Source organism: Neophocaena asiaeorientalis, unplaced genomic scaffold (assembly GCF_003031525.2).
Source record: "Neophocaena asiaeorientalis asiaeorientalis breed wild unplaced genomic scaffold, Neophocaena_asiaeorientalis_V1.1 scaffold292, whole genome shotgun sequence".
NCBI classification, from domain to species: domain Eukaryota; kingdom Metazoa; phylum Chordata; class Mammalia; order Artiodactyla; family Phocoenidae; genus Neophocaena; species Neophocaena asiaeorientalis.
In genome coordinates, this window is record NW_020173241.1 from 125397 (window position 1) to 147313 (window position 21917).

The 21917-nt window shown below is 35.7% G+C and overlaps 1 protein-coding gene across 2 annotated transcripts; it reads left to right on the top strand.

Annotated features, from left to right (window-relative positions):
* The first annotated feature begins 819 nt into the window (after nucleotides 1-819).
* Nucleotides 820-21649, top strand: CLK4 (CDC like kinase 4). Of its 2 annotated transcripts, XM_024745591.1 has the most exons (13): nucleotides 820-946; nucleotides 3732-3892; nucleotides 8852-9074; nucleotides 10137-10227; nucleotides 10626-10692; nucleotides 13507-13623; nucleotides 13716-13882; nucleotides 14089-14183; nucleotides 14434-14563; nucleotides 17335-17417; nucleotides 20157-20236; nucleotides 20964-21054; nucleotides 21132-21649. In XM_024745591.1, the coding sequence occupies exons 2-13, from the start codon at nucleotides 3732-3734 to the stop codon at nucleotides 21270-21272; spliced, it is 1446 nt and encodes a 481-aa protein (XP_024601359.1). In that variant the 5' UTR covers nucleotides 820-946; the 3' UTR covers nucleotides 21273-21649. The 2 variants fall into 2 exon arrangements, with proteins under 2 accessions (XP_024601359.1, XP_024601360.1); XM_024745592.1 differs by lacking the exons at nucleotides 820-946; nucleotides 10137-10227 and adding an exon at nucleotides 5797-5939 and having other exon boundaries at nucleotides 3759-3892.
* Nucleotides 21650-21917: the final 268 nt, after the last annotated feature.

Sequence of the window (21917 nt, forward strand, 5' to 3'; positions counted from 1 at the left end):
TTTGGCCTTTTTCTCTCTTCTCACTCTATACGCTCACAACGGGAAACTGTCTGGGGATCCTTATAACTGCGAAATACCTTATCTGAGGTAAGCAAGCCCCTTAACGGGGCTCACTAGCTCTCAGACATTACTCTGCCTTGGTTAAATAAAACTGACTCACAGGAATAAATAATGGGGAAAAGTTTGTTAGGGAAACTTCCAGCTACCAGGAGGCAGGGACCACAACAGGAAAAATTTTGTAAGGAGTCTCAACTGAAACTTATTTTTTTGTTGTTTTTTATTAGGAACACAGGCCTTAAAAAGGTAAGCACCTCTGAGCTTGTTTCCTAAGACATCCTATTTATCGGAATCCATTTTTAGACAGGACGTTCCAAGCGGGCTGGACTACACAATCGCGTTCACTGAGCTAACCCCAGCACCAGCCTGGGCCGGTTTGCGGCTTGTCTATTGCGTGGTGGCTCTGCCTGCAGTTCAGCCGTGGTCCGGCCCACTGGGGCGGGAGAGCAGGAAACGGAGCCACGGTTGGCTCTGCTGAGAGGTGCTGCATTCAGAATAACTCCTCGAGTAACAGCAGACACGTGCCACAGGCTTAGGGCGTTTCCTCCCGGCTTCACCCAGGTTCTCCCGCAACGAAAACAATCTAGGGACTTGCCTCACCTACCACACATCTCGGAGCGTAGACTGCTCCGCCTGCGTAGCCGCGTGGTGGAGGGCGGGGCCCGCCCCTGACGTCACACAGGGCTCCGCCCCTTAGGGGAGAGGCGGGAGCGCGTGAGCTCTGTTACGCAGGCGCGTTCGTCCTTTATAAATGGCGGTAGAGGCCGACAGTGGGGGTGTAGGGAGAGGGTGTTGCCGCCATCTTGTAGGATGTTTGTCGCAGCGACTGGGAGAGAAGACGGCGGTTTGGTGACAATTATTGGCCAAAGGGCCTTTTACTTTTGCGGAGGTAAGTTTTCGGATAGGGTGTTCTGGGCTGGGTGGTTTCCCAGTCTTTTAGGTCTCAAAACCACGTGTCGGAAAAAGGACGGGATTCGGGGCCTCGGCGACCTGGGTTTCTTCGGGGCACAGCTCTGCTCGTGGCATTTGAAACCTAAAGTTGCCCAGGTGTCGTGGTAGATTTAAAATCCTAGGGCGGAAAGGCCTCGGCTCTGCTGCTGACTCTTCTCAGAGAGGCCAGGCCACTCATATCACGGCTCCTTTAGGCCCGTGACTCGTCCCGCCGATCAGGGTGAGACCCTGCGAGAGCCTCCTGGGGCAAGTGTTTTCCTAGATCAAGCCTTACTCTGGGTCCCTGGCCTCGGCCGTTTGTAGCATTCTGGGATTTTCCGAGCTCAGACTTCTGCCTCTGAGTGCGCGAAAGGCCCTGACCAGGTGCCCTGGGGGAGAGGCGGGGGGTGGGGACTGGGCGTCCGAGGAACTGCTAGTTTGCGAGTCCAGGTGGTGGAATTTAGCTCGTGCTTGTGAGAGGTAAATACGGAGAGGCTCATCCTTTGTGTGAACTGTTTTTTTCCTAAAGTGGAGCATAGTATTGTTGCATCAGATCTGCATTTCTGATACTTATGCATCACACTGTCCTTGATTACTTAAGTAACCGTGAAATGCTTATACTATTCTTAGGAAACAGCGCTCCAAACTGACCACGTCAGCCACCTGGTCTTATTTTATAGCTATCTTTGTATGATTGTGCTCCATACATACACTCACAGGCTTCTTGTTATCCATTACATACAGTACTCTTGGAGCCATCTAATCATAACTTTAACCTATATAGATATTTTAATATAGATAACGTAAAATTGTCGGGTAATATAGGGTGTTAAAGGGCAGTAGAGAATCAGGTTTCTAAGATGGATATAAACATCCGATGTTTATTGTATCTGATGTTTTTATTGAAGGATGATTCTAACATGTAGGATTCTTTGTTAATTAGAAATAGTGTGATAATTCTAGATAGTTTTTCTTCTTTTTGTATGCGAAGGAACCTAATCTGTGTAACCTGGATCTGGGATTCTTCTCTTGGCCTCCTGAGAAAATATTTCTGAACAGTAGTGGCGGCGGGGCGGGAATGGCTTCCTAACAGCTGAATTAAATTTAAAGTAATGAACTTGGCTAGAGAAATAAAAACCTTTGGCTCTCCCAAGATGCTTATTTTAATATTTGCATATTGATAACTGTGGTTATTTAAGAATTCTGCCTTGGTGAGCTAGTTATGGCCTACTGACAGTAGAAGGAAAAAAATAAAACTGAAGCAGACACACATGTTTTGCAAAAACTGCATTATAATAGTCATAGTAATAAACCTCAGTCATCAGATGTTGTAATTTTGCTTGCTATGATTTAAGAATGCTTAACTAAACAATTTTAAAGAGTTCCTGTGTGGTTAAAATACAATTTGGGTAATTGAAGGGTCAGAATAATTCCACTAGAAATATAATTTTTTTTTTGATGGCTTTTCTGATGGTCTTTTGGCTCAGGTTAATTTGTAATGTCATTTATTTCAGTTTCCCATATTCAAATGACTATGTAAATCAGAATGCTCACTTATCAGTTTCCAGTGAGAGCCCTGACTAGAGTTTTAGGATTTTTGTTGGACCTAAGAATCAACAAGAGAAGTGAGTTAAAAGATCTGAATATTTGGTGGCTTCGGGCTCTGATGGCATGATACCTACATTTTCTTAGGGAATACCTCCCAGGAGATGCTTCATTTTAAAGTCTTTTAATTCATTTGAAGTTTTTAAAATTTTTTACTTGAATTTGTTTGCTTGTTACTGAGTCATTTGGGCTAACTGAAGGGGGTTAACTAAGTTGGTTTTGCTCCATTTTACCTGTTTTCAGCTCCTTGCTGAGTTGTGAACCTCACCCTCTTCAACAGTTTGGACATCACTGTTAAAAACTTAACTGCTTTGTGAAAGAATTAAGATGGGAAGAGGCAGATAGGGATGACGTTGTTAGAACACAGATCCTGATCCTGAATGGAACTTGTGAGGATGTAGATGGAGTCAGGGAATTGTCACAATTATCTGATTTCAGTGTGACCGTATTCATCCTTATAGGTTCATTTCTTTAGTCACCCCAGATCTACAACAAATATGTTTAATTTTAAGAATGGCTGCAGGATGATCTGAAAATAAAGTCATCTCCTATATTCAGTATCCCTAAGTGTTTCTCTGAGTTCAGTTATTTGTATCACAGTATTTCGACAAAGCTGCATGACACTTGTAATATTTGTTTTAAATTAGTTCACATTTAAAGTTAACATCAATAACTTAATAATTTGATTATATCAATAACTTAAGAGATTAGTAATAATTTACCATAGAAGGTAATGATAAAAATAAAACCAAAAAAGTTATTAATTTCTAGCTAGATATTGTTGTCTACTGAAGGCTTTGAGCCTGAATCCTGACTCTTTTTTTAAAATGGCAGTTAGCAAGTGTTAGTTGAAGATATGCACCAAGCTGAGAATTTATCCAGAAGAATTGAAAGAAAATGTATTAAGGTCTCACAGTGTTATCATTTAGTACTAGGTGTGTATACCACTTAGAATCATCTGACATACCAGTGGGATAGTGCCTCCATGCCTTGGGAACCATTACCTACGAAGATTTTAGAACCTGTACAACCAACCCTATGTGCTGAGGTTTTTCTATTTAATATTAATGTGAAATATTTTATTTACTAAATATAACCATCTGTAAATTCCACAACTCACTTTTCATTTCCATTAACAGATGAGGCATTCCAAAAGAACTCACTGCCCTGACTGGGATAGCAGAGAAAGCTGGGGACATGAAAGCTACAGTGGAAGTCACAAACGGAAGAGGAGATCCCACAGTAGTACACAAGAGAACAGACATTGTAAACCACATCACCAGCTTAAAGAATCTGATTGGTAAATTACGCTTGAACTAGTACCATTTTAACACTAATAGTTTTAATGACTTGTCATTAGCTTATATAGCTTTCATCTGTCAGATTGTTTTATAAATCAGTCAACAAATACTCATTCAGAAAATATTTACTGAGTGCCTATTATATGCTAGACACTGCTGTGAATAGAACAGAGTTCCTACCCTCACATATCTGTGTCCATTTCGGAGCTATAGGAGACAGTTGATTGAGTCCCAGCTGCCAGTAATATAGTTGGGGGAAATGAGACACACAAAAGTTAAGTAAGTGATTAAAGGACCAGTGAGTGCCTTTAACTTCTATGTAGTAGGGAGAGCTGTACATTGGGGCCTTATTTAGGGTTCCACAAATGAGAGATAATGAAGGGTGGGGAAGAGTTCATCCAGATGAGAAAAATAGCATGTGGTGTGTGAGAATGTTAAAGTGTGTTGGGGATTAGTTGCTTATACTGTATTCTACAGGTTATATTTGTAGATAAGGCCAGTAGATATGTTTGGGATTTTTAGAAGCTTGGCTGTTGTAAGAAGGGCCTCAATAAAAATTTCCAATGGCATATGTCCTGTTCTATTGTATTCTTACCAGTGTAAAATTTGGAGGTAATACATTTATATAGAATTGAAGGAATTTTTCAAGTTCCTAAATGATTAAACAAAGCCTAGGTGAATAGAGTTTCTTTCATTCTGTCCTCCATTAATTTCCCTCTCTCATTTGTTTTTGTTGGTTCTATGTTTTCTCCTTGTTTTGTGCAGATGTTCCACTGGGACTGTTTGCCAGATTGCTTTCTAAATTAGCCAACTGGGGTTACTTTAAAAAACAATATGTAATTTTTTTCCTTCTCCATGCCAAAACAGACTTGTTCTGTAGAACAGTGAGCTTGTTGGTAATCAGTGCAGACTAATCATTCTTCACACACTATCATATGGAGGGAAGAGGGAGAATCTATGCCAGGATTTCAATGACCTGAGCTAATTAATGTGTTATACAAGAATATCTGTACCCTATATTAAGATAAATACAAAATACTCTGTAAGGCTTAACATATAGTACTAACCATTCATGGATTTATTATGCATTGTATGTGTAGAAAGGAAGTGATATGAATGATGAATGATATGAATGATGAATTCGTGTTCATAATTAACCACATAAAGATGTTACTGAGTCAGTGCAATAACCACTAGACCAATAGTTTCTTCTTTGATATTGGCACCAGAGATGTCTGGTGGTAATTGCTCTCTAATCTGGAGTAATCTAATAATCTTTTTCAAGATTCAAAACTTTACGAGAGTGTTTTTTGTAAAATTATTGGAAAAAAATGAAAAATACAGAAGCGTATAAAGAAGGTACGCTTGGTAGGATGCTAGTCCCCCATTTGGATGTAAAGTTATTTCTTATTCTTCTGAAAAATATTTTTGTATACAAATCTTTGCCTCTGAATATTTCCTGAAAATAGGTTCTAAGAAGGGACAGTTTCAAGTTAAAGGGTGTGAACTCTTATAAGGCTCTTGCTACATATTCACATATTTTTCACGTATTTTTCTAGAAAGTTTGTACCAAGTTACACTCCTACGACATGCTGTCACCAGTCTTGCCTATTTTGAAATGCCAAGAATAGTGTTTTGTTTTCATTTGAATTTTTAAATTTCTGCTGAATTTATCCTCTGTCATGTGCTTATTGAACACTTGAACATTTTTTTAATTGAAGTATATTTGATTGTGAACATTATTTTTGTATTCTTAGCCTATTTTTTCTATTAAAGTGTATTTTTCTTATGATTTATCAGCGCTTTTATTGGTTATCAGTTATCTTACCTTTTTTCATATATATTTCAGAGTGTCTTTTCTTTCTGATTTGTAAGTAGCCTGTGAATTTCTCCCTTCCTACAGGCTTAATCAGTTCTACACAGGAAGACTGATGTGGCTGTGAACGCTGTGAACACATTTTATATCCTTAAATGTCTTGTAACATAGAGTATCAAGCCTTAAACCAGTGATTCTCAAACTTTAGTGTGAATAGAATCACTTTGGAGGTATGTTTAAAATGCATATTACCAGATTATTCAGTGAGTCTGACCTGGGGTCCAGGGATCTTCATTTTTAAAAATTCAATATTTCGATATTGTTAATAAACAGACCACCCTTTGAGAAACACTGTTTTAAGCCCTTTAGCCTGGCATGCAAGATTTTGGATGATCTGTTCCCAGCTTATTTATTTGCCTATGTTCCCCTATGTGAAAATTGCTCTTGCTGAAATTGTCTACTTACTATTTCCTAAGTAACATGTAGACAAACTCATCTCTAAGCCATTCTGGCTAAAAGTACTCTATAAATGTAAGAATGGTAATATGCCATTTTTCTTTCCTGGCATTTCTTCTACTTCCCACTTTGCCCAAATCCTGATTTCCCTTTAAGATGCAACTGTTCCTGACCATTTTAAACATTTTGAGTTTTTTCTCCTAAGCACTCATATCCAGGCTTTCAACATTTCCTGCATTGTTGAGTTTTGTTTTATTCTTGTATGAGTAATCTCAAACTGAACAGTTATTTGTTGGCAGGGATTTTGCCTCATATATGTTTTTTACCTTCCACAGGACCTGTGTGGAAATAAAAACGAATGCCCATAGCCTCATTAGTCTTGGCTGTTTTGAAGAACTACAGTGAAATATTCACTGGACATTCAGTGAATATTTTTAGAAATTAAATCAGTCTGTTCATCCTGTTCACTGTGTCCATATAGCCTTTATAATTCTATGTATATTTATATATAGAATATATATAGAATATATATTATAATATAGTTTCTTTATATAATTAATATATTATATTAATAATATAAATAATATAATACATATAGAATATATATAGAATATATATAGAATATATATAGAATATATATAGAATATATATAGAATATATATAGAATATATATAGAATATATATAGAATATATATAGAATATATATAGAATATATATAGAATATATATAGAATATATATAGAATATATATAGAATATATATAGAATATATATAGAATATATATAGAATATATATTATAATATAGTTTCTTTATATAATTAATATATTATATTAATAATATAAATAATATAATACATATAGAATATATATATTATAATTATATATATATTTATATATAATTGTTTATATAATCTCTAAGCCTTGGTTGTTGTAGGTTGAAGAGGTCCTCATCTTTTTAGTTTATCCTCATGGTATTACTTGACTCTATGTTTGTTATTCTTTAGATTATTTATGGATTATCAGCAGCTCTAATTTCATGCACTAGTCCAGCTAAGGATTATTAGTGTTAGAGTTTTCCAATAAATTTTAGACTTTTATGAGAAGGATGCCTTACAGAATTAAACAGATGCCCTTTAGAGCATGGTAATTTCTAGTTTGACGTATTGTAGATCTCTCCCTTAACGGTTCCAAGCAACTGATCAGATCCCTGACTTAGACCCAGATTTAGACCCTAATATCCTGAGTTGTTTCTCCAATGGCTAGAGCTTAAGGCTGACACTGGGGAAAGGGGGTTTCTGCATCTCCCCAGCCTGGATTTGATGCCAGCCCTGTTGAGTAGCAGTTTTAGAGATGCTTCTCCTTTATTTCTGTGTAAACCAGCCTCCTGAGAAAAAGAATGACAACATATTCTGGGAAAAAGAAAGAGGTTAGTGAGGGCAGTCTAGTTAACATCTGTCACTCCATTGCTTGTCAGGATTATTTTAGCTGGTGTGTCTGACTGGGCAGGTGTCCCCTCTCTCCCTCAGTGCTCCCTGTGCACTGAGGTATCTCTTGAAGCTTCACACTCTGTTGAAAAGGACACTCATCCCAGGTAGAGAGGGGGACGGGAAACTGGGCCAATTGAATCTTTTTCTTTCCATCAGATCAAGGCTGCTTAACTGGAATCCATTGACTTCCTGAGGTCCATGACCTCTGAAATTCCTTGCCAAGTTTTGTTTACGCATTTGTGCGTTTCTTAGCGGAGAGGGTCCATATCTCTCAATCAGATTTTCAAAGGGATCTGTAGATTCAGAAGTTAAGCACTATGGCACCAGATGATGCTGTTTTTTCTGAATTCTTGTTTATTTCACAAGCAGGAGTGACAAATTCAAAATGCAGAGGGAAGTAGGGGGTTGGGAAATCCTAAGCAAGCAATTACAAGAAGCTTTTCTCATTTGAGGGGGATATATTTTAGATATTTTTGGCACATGGAGCAGCCTTCAAAAGCTGTGTTGTTTGTTTCTCAGAGAGATACAGGAAGCTCGAAATAGAGGAGAGGAGATGGAATAGGTGGTGTGTATAATAATACTGGCACATACAATAGGATTTAGAATGTGCTCTACAACCATGGCAAATCATTTTCCTTCTAGGGATCTCAGTTTAGTCATCTGTAAAATGAGAGGCCTGAAATATATTTAAGATTCCTTTAGCTCTAATACACCTTTCATGAAAGAACTCTGTGCCAGAGATACCTACTTACATTAAGAAGGAAAGGAATCCTGTTTTGCCTGCCTCATATTGTGTGTGGCTCTAAAAAAAGGAAGAGAGCTTAGTTACAGATGCATATATCACAAGATTGATGAATTTCAGAAGAGCAGTTTTGTGAATTTTTGGTCTTAACTTTCACCAGAAGGTAAAGGGACACTTAATCAAGTAAACACTGAATATGTTGAATGATTTGACCCAAGCTTTGTTCCTTCATAGCAGTATGTATTAATAGAGATATATGTTCCCCTTTACTTGTTGGTTAAAGTAAAATTATTTCTGAAGTTTTGTCAGTTAAATATAAATTCTAATTCATCAATTTGTATTTTTTTCTTTTATTGAGTTAGCTGTTTTAAACCACGAATTCTTGAGAGAATGTTTTATTTTAACCACGTTATTCTAGAATGAAGAGAGTAATTTTAAATCCTTTAATGTGTTTGCAGTCATTATTTAGAAGCAGGGTCCTTGAATGAGAGAGATTATCGGGACCGGAGATACATTGATGAATACAGAAATGACTACTGCGAAAGATATGTTCCTAGACATTATCACAGAGACGTTGAAAGCAGTTATCGAATCCACTGCAGGAAATCTTCAGTCCGAAGCAGGAGAAGCAGTCCTAAAAGGAAGCGTAATAGACACTGTTCAAGTAATCAGTCATGTTCGGTATGATTGATTTTGTTTTTATTTTGGGTGGATACTTATTTGTGTGTAAAAGCTCTTACTGAGCCAATAAATTTGAAAAAGTTTATAATACTATATGAATATAATTGTGTTTATATTACTTGAATCCTTAAAGGAAACTTCCAAATTCTTACAACTAATCTGTATTTATTAGTTAGCCCTCATTTGCCCACATTTACTCATTTTCTGCAGACCAGATCATGAGTTTCTTGATTTTAATGTTAAAAATATTTTTATCTTTTATAACATAATCATACGAAAAGATGAAGCACCCATCTTTTCTTTCATCTTAAACGTTTTTTACTTTAAAAGAAACCCCTTTCCCAGTACTTGGAGACAAATGTAGAAAGTTGCACTGGCGGATACTTACCCTGTGTATAGCACAGGCTCCAATTAGTTCCATTGGAGTTCTGAAAGTGGGTGCTGAAGAGGAAATTATTGTCCAGAAAGCCTGCCCTTTTTTTTTTTACACTCATGAATCTTCACTTGTTTGCAGTAAACTATGAATTATTTTCCTCCCCAAGTTTTCTTCAGTAGAACTATCATTGATTAGATCGAACATTGGCATTAGCCTTTATTTTCCCCTTTTATTTTAATTAAGTATGTTTAAAAATATTGCTAAATATCAATTTGAACTAATCTTGACATTTTAAAACATTTTCCTGACAAACTAGACATCTCAACTCACAGCATAGGCTATTTTATAACAAGAGATTAATAGATCATGACATTGCATTCTTTAAATTTCAGACTTCAATTAAGTCAGTATTTTAAAGAGACAATTGTGTTGTTTTTTTCTATTGCCACTTTAAGTATCTTATCTGAAAATCTGTTCCTTGCCATGTTTTTCTTCTGTAACATAAACTGTGCCTTGTGAATTTCTGGGGACTGAATTTGAAATTGCTCCTGCCAACTGTTCGTGGCCTGGTGCTTATCTGAATGCCTGAATATCTCCCCGCTGAATGAATTGCGTATTCTGCCCTGAATTCACTCTGATATATTGATTGGCTGGATGATCTTGGTGCTGCCCACTTGCCGTTCCAGAAGAGCCACCGAAGGAAAAGATCCAGGAGTATAGAGGATGATGAGGAGGGTCACCTGATCTGTCAAAGTGGAGACGTTCTAAGAGCAAGATGTATAGAATATTTTTCAACACTTTTTAAACTTTTCAGACAGAATAATCTTTTTAAGAATAGTTTGTCAGCGGGGGGCTAAAGAACTCTTCATTGCTTTTTTGTTTTGTTTTTCGTGGGTTTGTTTGTTGTTCTTTTGTATTTCTTCTTTTCTATAGAGTTTAAATATTTCTACTCTAAAGTTCCAAAATAATCAGTGGAATTTGAGATTAGAGCAAGAATGATAGCTCTATCTAAATTATTTTTGTAGCAGCTGAAAATAAAATAATTTGACTGCTGGAACCTTAATTATGCTTTAATAGAGATCATTTGAAAATATTCCACACTTAAGCACTCATTATTTGAATAACTGATAATTTGTACACAGGTACTTACACTTCTTTCTCCCCCCTCACTTTAGATGAAATCGTGGACACTTTGGGAGAAGGGGCCTTTGGCAAAGTTGTAGAGTGTATTGATCATGGCATGTAAGTTTGTTGTTTTTCTTTTTTGAACATTCTGATATTTTTGGTGGAGAAGGATCCATAATTTAAATGAAATGGAATTTAAGTGGTAGCTATGTGTTTTCCTGGAAGGTATAAGTATTCAAAAGTTCTTGAACTGTGTATGATTTATTTACTGTAAGTATGGATTTTGATCAAGAATGCTAAAAATTTTTATCAGATGGAGTTCATTGAAATTAATGTGAATGTTCAAGTGAAGAGTTTCCCAGAACTTAGGTCCTTAGCTTTCTATAAGAGATTTGGAGTGCTTTACCCTACTTTTGAATTGCAGAGACAATAAATTAGCATGTCTAATCTTCTTGGTTCAAAAACTTTTATTTCCAAAGGAAATGTTTTCCTCTAGGATCCCTATTCTGTGGTTGCAAGTTTTTATGTAAGTGAATGTCTTAAAACAGTTTAGTGGAAACCGCACATTTCTAAATTGACATCTAAACTTTTCTTCATAAAATAGTTGAGGATGTAATTTCCAGCTTATTGTAAATGCTGATTTTTTAAAAAAACATATCTCTTTTTAAATGTTTGGAGGAATCTAAATACAACAGCTTGATACCTCCTGTCATCCATGAACAAACTTTTCTTGAATACTTAGAAATGCTTTATCCTTGAACTTACTTTTACTTCATTTTTCATAGAGAATATTATCCTAAATGTCTTTTATTATCACCCTTTCCTCTCTATGACAAAAATGTGAACATAAAGTAAAATTTTAAGATATTTTGAAATACTTTGACTTAGGAAAGTTGCTAAGAATTCCCATATATTCTTCACCCAGATTCCACAAATGTTAACATTTTACAGTATTTAATCATTCTCTGTATTTACATGTTATATGTATTTTCAAGTTTTGCCAGCTCATCTACAGACCTGATTCACATTTCACTAGTTGTCCCATTAAGGTCTTTTAAAAATTTCTTGAGGTTCTAAGACTTGAGTATTTGAGATATTCCAATGAATAGTATTCAATTGATCAAGTACAAATCTGTTACAAATTTTGATACTTAATTAGACCTAAAACATACAATGTAATTGAAAATATATCTTTCATTGAGATGGTTGGGGCCTTTAAAAAATGAGTTCATGTGTCCATAGATAAATCTTACTGTTTTAGCATTAAGTTTCCATTTTTCGTTTTTTTTTAATTGACAAGTAATATGAAAGCTTGTAAGTTTAAGGTGTATTTAACGTTGGTTTGAAACATTTATATACTGCAATATGATTACTATAGTAGCATTAGCTAACACCATTATCCATTTTTCATTTTTATAGCTATTAGCACTGTTCATTTTTATAGCTTATTAGCAGTTAGAAAACTTGGCCATACGATTAAATAGATGAGACTAGAAGAAGTTTTGTCACAGCAGTTTTATAGTAATTCTTGTAAGTCTTGAGATATATGCTATACATCATAGGGAGATAAATCATTAAAAATTTATTTTGATGATTATATATCAGCCCACAACTTCATTGGGGCCTTGTCAAAAGAAATGAGTTTGGAACAGGTTTGCTATCCAACCACTAGAAAAATTTGTTTGCCTCAAAGATTTTTTTTTTTTTACAAACAGCCTAGGGCACAAACCTTGCCATATTAATTTCGTGTGCATGGGGTTCTCTTTTGTAATGTGGGAAGGCCATAGTGAAAAATGCAGGGTTGACTGCTGGCTTGTATTTAAGAAGATCAGGTTTAGAAAAGAGGACAGAAGGAAGCTGAAGATTTGGAAATCCCTTTCCTCAAAATCATTTATGGCTTTTTTTTTTTTTGCCGCACCACGTGGCTTGCGGGATCTCGGCTCCCCGACCAGGGATTGAACCTGGACCTACGGCAGTGAAAGCTCATGTCTTAACCACTGGACCACCAGGGAATTCCCTCTGTACTTTTTAGGAAGTATTACAGATGTCCCAGTCTAAAACACGCTGCCCTACATTGTTGCTATTTATACCTATTCGCATCCGTGAATGCACTAAACATTTTTTTGGCTTCATGACTTATTGGTGTCTCCTTTGCCGGAATTATCTAACAAACTGATAGCTGTCTTCCTTCTCTGAAGAAGTCTAAGCTCCCCTAACCCTGATGGTTAGGCTCTTTCTTCTCTCTACTCCTTATACCAGGCACTTCTAACCTTATGATAAGTTGTTCAAGTGTCTGTCTTTTCCATTAGACTATGAGGTACATGGGACAAGCCCTTTTTAACACTGATTCCAATGCAACATCTGGCACAGTCGGTCTAGCGTGGTGAATGAGTGAATGCTTTCAGCAGTAGTATGTTCTATTCAAGGTTTATATTTTTATCCTTTTTTTTAAAAAAAAAACTACTTATAAAATCTAGGTAAATTTAAACTTTTGGAAACAAACATTAACGTTGATAAGTATTAAGAGAAATCATCACTCCATATAATGTATATTTTGTCAAAATGTTTCGAAAAAATGTTTATAGATCTGCTATAATATACCCTGAAAGATTATTTTAGGAAAATAGCATAGAATGATTGGTACTTAATAAGATTATGCTTTAGAGCAGGGGTCCCCAACCCCTGGGCTGTGGACTGGTAGGAACTGGGCCTCACAGCAGGAGGTGAGCAGTGGGCGAGCAAGTGAAATTTCATCTGCTGCTCCCCATAGCTTGCATTACCACCTGAACCATCACACCCTCCCCCCACCATGGAAAAATTGTCTTCCATGAAACTGGTCCCTGGTGCCAAAAAGGTTGGGGATAGCTGCTTTAGAGGATACATGTCTTCAGTGCCCTTCTGTACATTTACCATTTTCATTTTGTTTTTAAGGGGTGGCATGCATGTAGCGGTGAAAATCATAAAAAATGTGGGACGATATCGTGAAGCAGCTCGTTCAGAAATCCAAGTATTAGAACATTTAAATAGTACTGATCCCAATAGTGTCTTGTAAGTAATAAACTTGGAACTGTGATCCATTATGTTACATGAAATAATCAGAATTCTGTGAACTGAATTATTTTTATTCTGATCTGTTTTAGCCGATGTGTCCAGATGCTAGAATGGTTTGATCATCATGGTCATGTTTGTATTGTGTTTGAACTCCTGGGACTTAGTACCTATGATTTCATTAAAGAAAACAGCTTTCTGCCATTTCAAATTGACCATATCAGGCAAATGGCATATCAGATCTGTCAGTCAATAAATTGTAAGTATACTTGTTAAGTTTTTAAATACCAGTAAATTAAAGGTTTTATTTTACAAGCAACATATCAAAACAGTGTCACTAAAAATACACATTGCAAGTAAAGATGAAACCACTTTTGATCCCTACCTCTACTACTAATTCTCCTGTCCCCCGGTACAGATTAAATTTGTAAGTGAAACTAATAATGTCTTTTTGTTCTTTTGTAGTTTTGCATCATAATAAATTAACCCATACAGATCTGAAGCCTGAAAATATTTTATTTGTGAAGTCTGACTATGTAGTCAAGTATAATTCAAAAATGGTAGGTTACACTTGTTTTAATTTTGGTAGTTGTCTTTAAAATTAATTTAGCTTGGTGATCCTTGGATGAGGAATTTTACCTTTGAGGCTTATTATATCCTGATGTTTAACCCAAAAAGAGTAATCCTTTGCCTTTCTCATGGGGTTATTTTGAAAATCAAAAAGATAATTCATGTGCAAGCCTTTTGGATAGTGCTATAAAATATTTCATATCTTTATTGATCTTTTTGTTTACTTAACTGTATCTCTAGAAACGTGATGAACGCACACTGAAAAACACAGATATCAAAGTTGTTGACTTAGGAAGTGCAACATACGATGATGAACATCATAGTACTTTGGTATCTACACGGCATTACAGAGCTCCAGAGGTCATTTTGGGTTAGTAGATACCAGACTTCCTGATATTTTAATTGAAAAAGAGATTTTTTGTTCTCTACAGCTTTTATTGGGGGGCAGGTAGTTGGGGGATAGCTGTAATTTTCTTAGCAGTGTACAGAAAATGTTTTCTGTTTTCATAAAAGCTGTCTGGACATTGCTATAAATATTTTTCCTGAGTGGGAAAAATGTGATATCATCTGTAAAGATATTCCAGGTTGTGGTTATTTTTGAACAAGTCAGTCTTACAAGATCATAAGAGAACAAGCTGTATTGGCTAAGTACATGACAGCAGTATGATTTTGAAGCAATGTGGGCACCTCTTTTCGTCTCATCACAAATCATGGTGCTGGTGAAAATGCTAAAGATTGGGTTGGCAGACGTCTAGATGTAGGGTGGATGGAGGTTAAGAGGAGAAGAAAGAGGGGATAGTCTAAGAGGAGAGCTTCTTTGATCATCTTTGACATGAGAAAGCATAGAAAGGAAAATTAGTTAAGGTGCAGGGTTTTTAAATATTAATAAAAGGGAACTCAGTGAGGGAGAGCATGTCTTATGCCTCAAAATTTTAAAGTTCGAGACCAAGTCATGTTGATAGAGCAAGGAAGTCAGAGATGGCTTTGGGGGCTTGGAGACAGTGGGAAAAATTCAGATCAGGTGATATTGGGAGATAGTTAAATGGTATAAGCATATTACTTCACCAAAAGTAAGTTTCAACCGAGGTTGGATAGTAAAACATCTTTGTGGAATCAGTCTTTTCCACTTTTTACCTTTTGTCTAAGAGGACTTGGTAGTTCAGAATATGAGTGTGAAAGCAAACTAATGATGTTTACCTAGAGTAGAGAATTAGTAAAAGGGACAGGAAATTAAGAATATTATGTAGTGCTGGCTAGTAGAACTTTCCATGATGATAGAAATGTTCTATATCTGCACTATCCAACATGGTACCCATTAGTAGCCACACGTAGACTACTGTGTACTTTCAGTATAGCCAGTGTGACTGAGGAACTGAATTTTAAATTAATTTAAATTTTAGATTTAAATAGCCACATGTGGCTACTGGCTACCAAATAGGATAGCACAGGTTTGGAGCTCATCTTTGAGATTGATGTTACTAGGATTTCTGCTTAGTATGGTCTGAAAGAAGCTGCTGTGTTGCAGTAGTTTAGAAAGTGTATTCATGGTTGAGGAGTGAAGGCTGCAATGAAGGTAAAAGAAAAGAGTGTGGGAAGAGATTGTGGACAGAGTGGTATTTTCAGAGCTTAAAAAGAGATAACTTGCTGTGTTTTATCAATTTTAAGAAGAAGATTTTTCTCTACATTTTAACATGTGAGGGAACATAACACAAAACAATTGGCATTTTTTCTTTGTTATTGGTTTGTAAAACAGTGGTGTATCTTACAGTTAGTTAATGGCCTCCTCCTAGATTGCGTAAGATACAGTGATTCTTAGTAATAATACAGTCCCATGTGTGGCCAGGCTGGGGATAGTTGATATAAATCTGAAATTGGGGTTATTGATCTTTAGGAAAAGAAATGAACAGATGGGAAGGTGAGAAGGGTTCTTTTTGTGTTTGTGAAGTGTTACTCCTGAGTATTAAGGCAGAATTAGGTTGAAGGAGGAAGATGTTGTCAGTTGCTACCATTGAGGAGGGCAGTTGGTCTCATGTCTTGGGTGTTGGTAGTAAACAGAAGTTGGTAAAAGTGAATGATGTGAAATTCCAAAGAGTGTGAGAGCTGACCCATAAGAGAAGGAGGTAATTTACAGTCACTTGGGAGAAAGCTGGACTGGGAGACAGGAGTGGCTGGAAAAGAAAACTTTCATCTTAGATCCAAGCTCTATCATTTGCAGATTTTGTATGTGTTACTGTAAGTAGAAACTATGCTCCATTATCCTTTTGTTCAAGTGATAAGTACCGTGAGGGTTAACAAAAATGGCTAAATCATAGTCAAGTTCCTTGAATATATTGTTTCTTCCTTTGTCTTTAAATTCAGTAATGTTACTGAAAGTAATTGAAATGTCTTTTAAAGTAGGATTTATTTGTACATTATTGTTTTATTAAAAACTTAATCTTTAAAAGGTTAAAACATCTGTATGGTTTACTCTTTTCCTTTCTAATTAGATATAGACTTAAGGTTAGGTGTTTTTTTCTTTTCTGAATAATGTTACTCTTGAGAATTCTGAAGGAGAAAGTATATATGATCATATATAGACAACCTGAAAGTACATATATAGATACCTCTCCATGTGAACTTTAAATAGCGATATAATTCTGTTTATGGGTGACACTGCTTATAATATCCATTATAATTCTTACATAATTTATGTGACACTACTATTTTTTTAATGGAAGAAATAAACTCAGATATCAAGTTGATGGTAATTGATGAGGGGTTAGTAATTACATTCGGAGGATAATTATTGATCTATGTTTGCACTAATAAAATGTAAAATTTCATAGAACAACCGTTAACTGGGTATAACAGTGTTCCTCATTGCACAAGCAATTCAGAGACTATGGAATATATGCTAATCCTTCTTATTTTACATAAAATGCTTCCCCAGGTTAAAATACTGTAATTTGATACAAGGATATGGAGGACTCTGAAAGCATAGTGAATAATGTTTGATATAAAACTAAAAATGTAAACTCTGAATTTACTATCATATTCTCCTAAATAGGCTATATAAAGAGAGCACCCACATAGGAAAAGATATTGTGTATTGGCAATTAAAAATTGTTGCATAATACAATGTTTGGTTTTGTTTTTAAATAGCTTTAGGTTGGTCTCAGCCTTGTGATGTTTGGAGCATAGGTTGCATTCTTATTGAATATTACCTTGGTTTCACAGTCTTTCAGGTATGTATTTAGTAAATGTTATTTACTGATTCATTATGAGCTTTAATGTTAAAGGCATGTTAAAGTTTTGGTTTCCATATTGGAAAGTTGCCATAGTGTCATTATTCTTAAGATTAAAATTTACATGCGCGAAATAGTCATCCTTCTCTAAAACCATAGTTGAATGAAATACTCCCAGTGAATGGTCATAATTCATTCTGCATGTGGAGCTTTTAAACACATGGTTCATATTGACTTCATATGATCCGTTTTATTGTGGTGTTCCTTCATAAATTTACATTAGTGTTACTATGGTCAGTTTTAATTCAGCTCTGGTTATGTTGTACTTTTATTAAAAGTATTCAGAAACAGTAAGTTGTATTAAGCATCTATGACACCCTAGACACATTTCTAAGCACTATGTGTATAAAAATGAAAAGACAGCATCTCTGTCCTCAAGGAAGTCATACACAGGATAGACATGGGAAAACGTACAGTACAATATGATACTTGCTATAATGGAACAATGTAGAAGGGAACCCAGAAAAGGTGAACGGTTAAGTTTCCTTAGAGAAGGCATCACTGAGGAGTAGGGAGTTTAATCCATGCTATAAGGAAGAGTAAGAGTTTGTCAGAAAACTAGAGTGTGTGATGGCCATATCAGGAAGAAATGGTATTCATAAATGCAACAGGCATAAAGGAAGCTACTCTAGTTGAGGAAGGATGAATAGTGCTGTCAGAGTGTCTTGGATAAATAGGAAAATGGTGTCAGTAGGCAAGTATTGATTCATAGTGGACTTGTTTGCCATAGAAAGGTATTTGTTTTATCCTAGGAGTCAGTGGTTTCCAAATGTAGGCTGGTTGGTCTAAAATGAAAATGATTTTGTAGGGTTGCCATTCTAGCTTTCATTTAGAAATTATCTCTCCTGGTTTTTTGGTATTAAAATGTTCTTTCTGTGAAATGGTAATAGTTATTGGCTTACTTGGCAGAACAAAAAGGAGAAAATGTTATTTAGGTCTCTACTTTTTTTCCTCATAATTTTGCTTATGTCAGAAAACTAGAAGTCTTGAAAGCTTCAAGTGGTGTAACCATTGAAGAGGGTTGTGATTTGATAAGGTGTGTTGTTGGATGGGGTGAGGGTGGTTAGGGAGTTCCTGGCTAATACTATCAAGGTTGATTTGAGGTTATGGCAATGCAGGATGAGGAGGGAGGAAGCTGTGATTAATTATAAGTCACTTAGGCGGCTGTTGCAGAATATGTGTTCACTGCTGTGGGGCACCTCACCAAACTTCTGTCTACTCTGTAGAGATCTGTTAAAAGTACTCTGAGATTGTAGACAAGTTTGATATCTAGAACATAGCTGTCGGTCATTTCTAGGGGGTGGTGTCTGGTTTTGTGGTAGTAAGCTATAGGGTCAAGGAAAAAGTTGAGAACAGTGCATGCTTTCTTCATTCTGACACATATAAAATCCTTCAGATGGTTTTATGATTGTAAATCATTCTGAGATCTTAAGCGTCGATTATTAACTTTGGTTTGAGATGTGGTTTATATTTTAATTCTACCCTCCAAAATAGTCTTCAGCTAAGGAACTTTTTGAAGATAATGGAGCTTGTATTATTTATTCCTGTCATGAATTAAGAACATTTTGAAAGCAGTGTGCTAGGCACAGTAGCTAATGGATTTAAAAAGCATTGCACATAGACTCTGCTCTTCAGAACAAGGGTTGGCAAACAATATCCTGTCTGATGCCTGCTTTAAAAAACGAAAAAGAATATGTGGTAGAGACCATTTGTGACCATCCAAGCCTAAAATATTTACTATCTGGTCCTTTACATAAGAAGTTTGCCAGCCTCTGCTTAGGAGTATACCATTTAGTTTAACAATTTATTCTACTTTAGCCAAAGCTCTGCTACTGTGTAATTTAAGAATATGAGTTTTGACTTGGGTTCACAGCTCAGGTTTCCTCATTGATGAGCTATGTGAGCTTGAGCTAGTATCTTAACCTCTTTGAAAGTTATGTTCCCACATTCCTAGCTCAAGGTTGTTGTAAGAATTATTGGGACTGTATTTTTATTGTCTAGGATTAGTGTTACAAAGTTGCTATCCATTGGGTAATGGAGGTTAGTTAAGCAACCGATAAAATGAGTAGCCAGGTTTTTGGTAATCTTCCCCAGTCATCCCTCAGTTAAACAGTGCAAGTAATACAAATAAGGAAAAACTGTTCTGTTTCACATTAAACAAATTATTCCAACATTGTTAATCAACTGTACTTCAGTAAAATATACTTAAAAAGTTGTTCCTCAATCAGCTATACAGACCTTACCAATCCATTTCAGAAATCAGACAATCAGTATAGCTCATTCAGTTTTATTCCATCTTTGAAGTAGAGTGTAATATAAATTGTATAGCTGTCTAATCTAGTCCTTTTATGGAAACACTATTTTCTTTTTCCTTAACATTTATTTATTTACTTTTTTTTTTTTGGTTGCATTGGGTCTTCATTCCAGCACGTGGGCTTCTCTCTCGTTGCGGTGCGTGGATTTTCTCTCTCCAGTTGTGGTGTGCAGGTTCCAGAGTGTGTGAGCTCTGTAGTTGCGGCTCGCGGGCTCTCTCGTTGTGGTGGGCAGGCTTAGTTGGAAAGTGGATTCTCTACCACTGGACTACCAGGGAAGTCCCGGAAACACTATTTTCTTGTGTTTTCTTTTTATGTGCATGTAGGGAAATGGAAAGTGCTAAGTTTCTTTTTCCTATTTTTTTAGACTCATGATAGTAAAGAGCACCTGGCAATGATGGAACGTATGTTAGGACCCATACCAACACGCATGATTCAGAAAACACGGTATGCTTTTTAAGATTAAAGCCCTATATTGGGTACATGCAGTGGCCTATATTCAAACTATAGAAAACCCATCTTTGTTGTTATTGCTTATTCCAAAGACTGTAGATTTTGAATTTTTTTCATGAAGTCGTTTTTGAAAAGTAATGCAATATTTACTTTGTGATCCAGTAAATAAAGTGGTGTTTTTATACTCAAGTTAACCTTTGCATAAGTGTTTTCCTAGGTTGATTTAAAAATAATACATAAGAGTAGTAAAAAGCTTGATTTTGGAGTCATATCTAAGTTTGAATTCCAGACTGTTGCAAACCACATGTATGTCTTTGGACAAGAATACTATAAGTGGTTTCAAAACATAGCTTCACCACAGAAGTCATCCAGGGAATTATTAAAGATTTCCAGCCCCATACCAGATCTAGTGAAATCAGAATTTACAGGAATGGATCTAGGAACCTCTGTTTTTGAAGCTGGCATTGTTTCACTTATGGTATTTGGGAACAACTTAGGCGGGATACTAAAACTTCAGAGGGTACAAGATTAGGAAAAATATCATATAAGGTAGCCGATATAATTATTGCTGAGATTTTTAGAAATTGTATGTTTATATATATATAGAGAGAGATGTCTATGGTTCCATCTTTTCCCCCAATCCCCTGGTGGGGGCAGGGCAAGTATGTGGGGTTTTGGGGGGTTTGTTTTTTTTTTTAATCCAGACGTCTCTTTCCTATAGGAAACACAAGTATTTTCATCATAATCAGCTAGATTGGGAGGAACATAGTTCTGCTGGTAGATATGTTAGGAGACGCTGCAAACCATTAAAGGTAAAACAACAAAAAACAAAAAAAAAACTTTTAACTATTTTTTAATGTCTTTCTTAAACAGTCATTTTTCCCCTCAGGAATTTATGCTTTGTCATGATGAGGAACATGAGAAACTGTTTGACCTGATTCGAAGAATGTTAGAATATGATCCAGTGAAAAGAATTACCTTGGATGAAGCATTGCAGCATCCTTTCTTTGACTTATTAAAAAAGAAATGAAATGGAAATCAGTGGTCTTACTATACTTCTCTAGAAGAGATTATTTAAGACTGTGTCAGTCAACTCTAAACATTCTAATATTTTTGTAAACCTTAAATTATTTTGTACAGTTAAGTGTAAATGCTGTATGTTTTGTATCAATTGCATAATTATCTTGTTAAGCAAATATGGTCTTGATAATGAATGAAATATAAAAGCTAAAATTAATTTTCCTTTTTTGAGATTAATTACCATTTTTAAAGACCTTTGGAATATCCTTTGTGTCCAGTGATAAATGTGATTGATCTTGCTTTTTTGTACATGGAGGTTGACTCTTGGAAGTGATTTTTGTGTTTTGTTTTTTGTTTTTTTTGAGTAAAAGGAAATCTTGACTACTTCATTCTTAAAGGAATATTCTTTATTTACCTCAAACTTTTCTTAACTTTAAAAGTTTTTTCTGTAATTGTTGAACAGGTAATAAGTATTATTAACTCTAGGTAGGCAGGTATTAGAAACCAAAACCCATAGGAACTGTTTGCTGTTGGAATTTCATTAAATTGTAAGTATTGTTCTTTTTCATTGGGTGATGTCAGTGGTGGTAAGTAGCATTCATGGAAAGACATCCAACTTGTGCATCGTAATAGGTTAATAAAACCACATACACAC

Coding starts and splice junctions, on each gene's coding strand:
- CLK4 (XM_024745591.1), top strand. CDS start 3,732: ATGAGGCATTCCAAAAGAACTCACTGCCCTGACTGGGATAGCAGAGAA. Junction 14,184..14,433: donor TCAAGTATAATTCAAAAATG/GTAGGTTACACT, acceptor CTGTATCTCTAG/AAACGTGATGAACGCACACT. Junction 20,237..20,963: donor CGCATGATTCAGAAAACACG/GTATGCTTTTTA, acceptor TCTTTCCTATAG/GAAACACAAGTATTTTCATC.